Source organism: Odontomachus brunneus, unplaced genomic scaffold, assembly GCF_010583005.1.
Source record: "Odontomachus brunneus isolate Ranch 3 - 2012 unplaced genomic scaffold, Obru_v1 Obru_scaffold_028, whole genome shotgun sequence".
Lineage (NCBI taxonomy): Eukaryota > Metazoa > Arthropoda > Insecta > Hymenoptera > Formicidae > Odontomachus > Odontomachus brunneus.
The window spans coordinates 1241324-1248647 of NW_022639478.1; the positions used below are offsets into that span (position 1 = coordinate 1241324).

Genomic DNA, 7324 nt, shown 5'->3' on the forward strand with positions numbered 1-7324 from the left:
CTCTCTCCCTGTCTGTTTCGCTCCCCTGCGCACCCTGTCCCGTCACCTCCGCTACCTCCTCCTCCGCGTACACGTTCAGGCGTGCGCCTTGCGATCCTGACTGCTATACGACCCTCCGACTCGGGTCGATATCAACCACCACAAACCCCAGCAGTAGACGCCAGGCTCTACCTGCGTCTCCTTTATGGTTCTACCTACGTACCTACCGACCTAGCTGCACCCTTCGCGCGAACTCACCTTCCTGATCCCATCTCCAGTTCATCCCGGGCCGAATGACGCGCTCTTATTTTAGGCCAGACACAGATTGCGGCTCTCGCGCGAATCTGGCCATTCCGCTCATATTCGGACAATTTTTTTTAATCTAGAGTTTCTTTCAACGCGAATAATCAAAGCTACGATACGTTTATGAAAACATTCGTGTACGCGATTGAATATACGTCGAGAAGGAAGGAGTGACGAGATCGCAGGTAAAATAAATATAAGCTACAAACTGCAAATGTCTATGATCATTATAATTATACAGGATACATTGAAAGTTGCGCGCTTTCTCTTTATCGTGGTTATTAGAGATCAAATTAGCAACAGAGTGCGGAGGCACCGAGACCATGAGCAATTAATATTTTTACCTCGTAGAATTTGTCTACTTTGGAGATTTATATCTCGGGAATATATTTGATCGGACATCAATCGAAACGTGGAATACACGCGGAACAAAAATTTTAGTTCATGTAATTGAATGGGAATTAAACAAAGAACTCGTTGACGAGAAATCATGTCTATTATTGCGATCAAAAACTTTGGTCTAAACATTCAGTTGTATTGAAATAACTGAGAAAAATTGACTAAGTAGAAACCTACTACAAAGATCTTTCCGTTTCTACAACCGAGTTTTTCGTTTGATTTACAGATAACAGAAAATTCAATTATATCGGAATTGTTGTCGTCCAGAATATCCAAGGCGTCCTATAATCTTCCTTAATTAATAACTAAAAATTTTATACGTATGTTTGTAAAATATTATAAGCGGAATTTTGTGTTCAGTTTAATCCTTCAGTCTACATATACACGAGACATAGGATATTTTGCGTCAAACTCCCTGACATTTCTTGTCATTTGTTGTCCCTAATATTTCTCGTTAAAGTGATTTTTTAATTTTTCTAATTCCCTTAGTTAGAGTTGTCTTTTATCGCGAAGATTATGTCTGTATGTGTGTGATTTATATTCAAAGTTCGATAAGAAAACAGTTATTTGCTTCCTGAAGAACTTTCTCGATATTGGTTCGAGCAGTCCACAGTCGAACAACTCGTTCGAAATCTTTCGTTCTTGACAAGTCGATTCTCTCCATCCGCTGAGCCATCGTTCCAAGGCGCCTTTACCCCCTTTTTTGCATAACGACTCATTTACTACCGCAACGGAACCTGAGCTGCTCTTATTTTTCCGAGGCGTGTTATCGCCGCTCGCCGCTGTGGTTTTTGCCGGAAGAGCGAATTCCACCGATCAATTCGTGGAGAGTCACGGTTCGTGGCATTTATTCGTACGTTATGATTGCGTTACAAAAGAGAGAAATTCCGGCGTGTCCAATTCACAGCCAATCGATAGTGTACGCGTCTAAACTCGTGCGAAGCAACGAGCGCGGGATGGACCGTTCCCCGATAGCCAATTGCAACGGTTGATAAATTACGGGAAGGAAATCAGCCCTGTGTGGAATGACTCGGCTCTCTCTCGGCATAGAGCCAGAATAACACCAGGTTTACCAGGTAGGAGAATGTGCGGAATACACACAACGATTCTTCGCTTGCTTTACGCTGTTACGCGCGCTAAAGGGATGAAAATTGCGATTGCGATATTGGTCAAGATATCACGACAAGATGGTGCGAAGAATATATTGTTTCCTCATTTATTGACAGCATTTATAAACATTCATGACAGTGTCGTTCTAGAAACGATACGTCCATTATACATACATGGACACACTACAGAAACGCAAATGTCGACAGTGATAATAAAAATATGAAGGTTAAATAGTCGCGCCGTAATAGCGCGCAAAAGATTCACGGAATTACGAGATATCGATTATACGCGTGCACAGTCATCGCGTTTATCACTCGGAAAATCAATATCTCGCGTTTCTGCATAATAATTACGCGATAACACGGAATTTTCTGTGAAATCTTGGATCTTACGAGAGCGATCCCAGGACTTCGGGCGGAATTACGGGCCTATTACTGATTCTGTATTTATTCGTCTTATTATATCAAATTTAACGAATCCACTTATCTCGATGGAGACATTTTTATACGTTTTGAAAAAGAGACATTTTTATACGTTTTTATGTCACTTGATATTGAAGCATTCGTAGATCTCATTCGTGTCGACGTAGCCTACTTTCCTTATCTCGTCGATGATCCTGGGATCCTTCACTAAGGATTCGATCCATTTGTAATAGGGGATTTCGTTTCTCGTACCGCCGTACATCTTTGGCAGGTACTCGGGCGAGATGTGTTTGTGGAGGCTCTCATAATTGCTGCCGTGGAAGTGTACTCTGTTACGCATGTTGTTGTCGAGCAATGGCTTAAAGACCGCAAAGATCGCGTCGAAAATCCATGACTGGTTCAGAATGTGTATTGCGTGCGTCTTGATGGGGAACGAAGTCACCATCAGTGACAGCATCATGCTCGCCACCTTAAAGATCATCAACGTTTCGTGTTGTTGCATCCTTAATACGTTAAATTAACACATAGTGTCGCGTTTGCTTTGCCCTTAATTTTATAATTATTCGTCGATTTCTTGCGAATATATTTTGACGAGAGAAAAAATTGAACATACGGGGTGTCTGACGATTACATATAAAACTCTCGTGTGTGTAGGTTAAATCAAATTGAACAAAAAGTTCCATTCCGCAAACAACTATGTAAAATTTTTAGTTAACGAAGATTGACGAATAATTGCGCGAAATACAGTGCAGGATGTGACGGTAAATACACAAAAACAAGATATGGTATACATAATCAGAAATATTTAGTTGTGAGCAGAATAGTTGTATCATCCTTTTTACTTTTGTGATAATATTGTATTGTGTATTTAATACATGAATCAAATCAGTATAATTGCGCGTGATTTGAATAAGAAATTGCTTGGAATATTATTTACCATAGATACACTCTAGTTGAACCAATCAGATATCGTCACTATAATTCAGTAATTGCTTTATGATTGCAGTAACTACATAATTAGTTATTCTATATTTCATTATTAATCTCTTCTGCTTGGCACAATTAGAGGAATTTTAAAAGAATTCTTTGTTCAATTTAATCTAATCTACACGTACACGAGAATTTTATACAGTACCGGTAAAAAATTTGAGATCACTGATAAACATGTTTATCAAAAATAATTATCTGGATGTATATTATTATGTTATCATTAGATATCCATTTATATTATCTTGTATAATATAAAAATTATCATCGGAAAGTTACGATATAATTACTATACATTATTTCTTTTTCATTGTCGGTTCCTTTTTCTCCTGATGTAAAAATAATGTGAAAAGTTTCGTGATATACCTGAGGTGTTACGGTCCATGCGTGCGCCATAGTGATGTCCTTAAGATCGAAAATCACAATACCACCCATAATCTGCGCAATGGGCTCGAGGATACCTAGCTCGAGTACGATCACCGTGGCTTTGAAGATATCCTCCACGGGGTATTTACGCGGGTTCCAATTGCCCATACGGTAGATAATCATACGTCTGCTACACTGGGTCCTGTAGGTCGGTACTGTGATGACGTCGTTGTCGCCTATGTACTTCATCTCCTTCATATGTATTTGCTGATGTATCTCCGGATGTTCCTCTTTGAAGTTGTAGTAATTCACTATCTATCGAAAGATTCCTTGAGAAAAATCAACTGGGTCGATTGGATTGCGCTCTAGTCGGTCGACTCAAGCATTATAAAAATTGTATTCGCGATTAATTTCACGAGTGCGGTATTTAGCGCTAACGTATCATTATCGTACGTTTATTAGCGCGATCGTTACAAACGTCGATAAATCATATTATCGATATATTATTTATAGAATATATCCGCGATCGTATTCATAAAAATTTGTTTCCCGATGCATATGCAAGCTGTGGGACTTTGGATAATTATCTTAAAGTCAATATTTTGCCAGGGAATTATTTTCATTCTGAAATTTGCAATTGTTTCTACAAGAGGAAAGTCGCGATTGTAACGAAATAGTTTATTGTTATTTGAAAATAATAGTGCCAATTAGAGTTAATTTGGTACAGTAACATTAATCTGGGCCAACAATAATTTCTGTTTGTCGATATTTTATATATATATATATATATAATATTGTATTAAAAAATTATAGTATTGCATCATAATGATAAAATATTGAAAGATATTTTCAGTTTCTTTCGATATCTTTTAATTCCATTTCCATGTCCGAGCATTTTATACGCTCACATTCCGGGTCTTATTGAAAAGTTGATTCGTTTACCTCGACATAATTGTGCAACAACCAGGTTTACCTTCTCTTAGACGTAGAGGATTCGTCAATTAGTATTCTAAATTAACCACAGAAAACAAGTCACGGCCGAAAATGATCACGTCGTTTAAAATCTTATAGTCATCATCAATTTCATAAAATTAGATCATGTATTTTATATAAACAAAAAAATACTTTCAATGAAACATTACTTGCACTAGTCGTAAGACAAGCTTTACGTTTGACATGATAAGAATAAATCCGATGCTATCGTTTAATGATATTATCTGATATTGCTTTAAAAATAACAAGTTAAAAGATAAACATGAACTGCGATAAAATTTAAGATTTACGCGGATGGTATTATCTACATAAATACAAAAGAGAATAATTAAATTATAAGATAACTATCGCGTTTGCTTTAATTACAAATGTAATGTTAAAAAAAAAATTGCATGAAATTTTTATCTCATTATAAGATAGATTGCTGGTACATTTACAATACTGAAGATAAGAATCTCATTAGAGAACTTTATGGACTGAAACTTGTTTAACAAACAACTTTTATAATTACATATTTACATTACGTATTTATATTGGAATTCTAAAAGTTAAATGAAAACATAAACTTTTCTTAGTGAAATTTTGAGCGAACCATAAAAAACTTTTATATAACATTTATAAATTACTTATTATCTACTTAAATGATATTTCATACATAGTTTACGTTTTTTTTACGTAAACTTAGAGTACTATAATCTGTGCGTAAATGCTCAACTGATAAATTTAAGTGAAATTATCTACCGTTGGCAAAGTTGCAGAGTCAAAGAAATAAAAAAAAACACTGACTGGAAAATCATCGTTATAGTTACACGCACGTATGACAAATAATGTACGCGCTGCTCTGTTTATAAATACTATAATATATATACGCGCTAAGTATTATTATAAATGTCAATAGTGTTAACATGTACAACTCACCAGCCTATGTGCGCTCTTCAGATTGAAGTTTCTGGCGCGAAGGAATCGAATGAGAAAGGCATCGTCCATCCTGTGTGGTGAACACTCGCCTATCTCTGCCGAAAAACACATGAATCACAAACTCGTCAATGCCTAATAATATAAAAGTCCAGCAACATTATTTTTTATCGCAAACCTATTACTGATTCTATATTTATTCGTCTTATTATATCAAATTTAACAAATCCACTTATCTCAACCCACCACATATCTCGAAAGAGAGACATTTTCATTACATCGTTACATATCAACGATGAAATCAAATTTAATACGTATGTAACGTCGAGAACACGAATATTGTCGCACTTATCAGATTTCTCTTGTTATGATGATTAATTTAAGAATTTTTCAAATTATTCGTTTTCACCTGAGATGGCACTTCTTGTGTTTTCACCAAACTCATCGACATCTTCTCTATTTCTCTCTGACTCGTTTCAACTCGAATTACCATAAATCATGTCGCGAAACTCCTGAAGTGTCTGACATTTGACCTCGTCGGTCTCCCCGAGCTCCCTTCTGGCGTATTCCATGACTTCCGACGTGGGTTCGTTCAAGTCCAGACTGAGCTGCTCGTCCTCCTGCACACCGTGATTGTCATTAAGCTCCGGCATGTTGTCGGGACCGTCGCGAAACTTCAGTTTCTCTTCTCTCTTGGCATCAGCAGTATCAGCAGCATCAGCCTGCTGCTTGTCTATATTCAGCCGATCCTCCGATCCTCTTCCGGTACTGTCCTGGTGATCCCCCGGAGTCGTTTTCGGCTCAACAACACTTGTATACTCGTTCTTCTGCGGCATAATAACACAAGCGGATGGTGGTCTACTTCATCTATTATTTACAAAATATCCGCTCCGATCAATCTGTTCCTCGTGTTAACAGCGAAATCGTTCGTATACAACCGTGGGTCGCAGCTTCACTTAAACAGCGATCAGCCCGCTAGTCGCTTTCAGTTTTATCAGATAACCTCCTTCTACTTACCGACACTGGTACACGCGACATGCACACATGCACATGAGAATATGAATACGGTTGTGTACGCCAACGCGATTCAGGCGAACGTCTCTGCGCACGTTCGGTAATTATACACAGGCTGATGCGATCATCTCGCGAGTCTGACTCTCACAAACTAAAGTTTAAAGGAAATTTATATGCAAATTATCGTGAAAGAAGAGTCACTTCAACTTTATTTAAGGCGTGTTCTTGATCAGAGCTGTTCAAAAAAGTATTACATCACAATTCGCGAAACATATGAATCAAATCGATCAGTCGCAACGAAGACTGCGTAAAATATAAAGAGGTACGTGGCAGCTGGTTTAAAGAGAAAGTAGTATTTTCTTTCTATTTTCCATGATAAATATAGGATGGCTGTGCAAGGACTCGAATGCGTGCTGAAGACGAGATGACGCATATATTCGCGAATATTCTATTTAGCCGCGAATTATTACACAGATTATTCGTATTAACGCGCACTGCTGGATAATCTACATGCATAAAAATAGAATATCTGTCTGTCTATGTGTATATACTCCTTATCCTAAATTCACTACTAAATTTTTTGACCAATCTGAACTAAATTTTGCATAGTTATTCTCTAGGAATTTTAATAAACATACACTAAAAAAATTTTTGATATTTATATAACTATAATCACGCATAGAAAAATAATTACTATAAATTATGATCAAGAAAACCATTTTATGTTATTAAATTCTAATATCAGTATAATAATAATCTTACATACACATATTATATATATTACACACACACACATACTCACACACACACACACACACACACACACACACACACAC

At 37.0% G+C, this 7324-nt stretch overlaps 1 protein-coding gene across 6 annotated transcripts in view; it reads right to left on the bottom strand.

Moving 5' to 3' along the window:
* Positions 1-1872: 1872 nt before the first annotated feature.
* The window catches only part of LOC116842907 (alpha-tocopherol transfer protein), a 27858-nt gene continuing 22406 nt past the window's right edge, over positions 1873-7324 (bottom strand). For 5 of the 6 annotated variants that reach the window (XM_032812760.1, XM_032812759.1, XM_032812757.1 and 2 more), the window contains exons 2-5: positions 5965-6301; positions 5478-5572; positions 3567-3881; positions 1873-2682 (exon numbers count right to left, since the gene is read on the bottom strand). In XM_032812760.1, the coding sequence (XP_032668651.1) occupies positions 2335-2682; positions 3567-3881; positions 5478-5572; positions 5965-6127 (921 nt within the window). In that variant the 5' untranslated portion in view covers positions 6128-6301 and the 3' untranslated portion in view covers positions 1873-2334. Of the gene's footprint in view, positions 2683-3566; positions 3882-5477; positions 5573-5964; positions 6302-6491; positions 6640-7324 lie in introns of all 6 variants that reach the window. The other variant, XM_032812756.1, reaches the window with a different exon arrangement.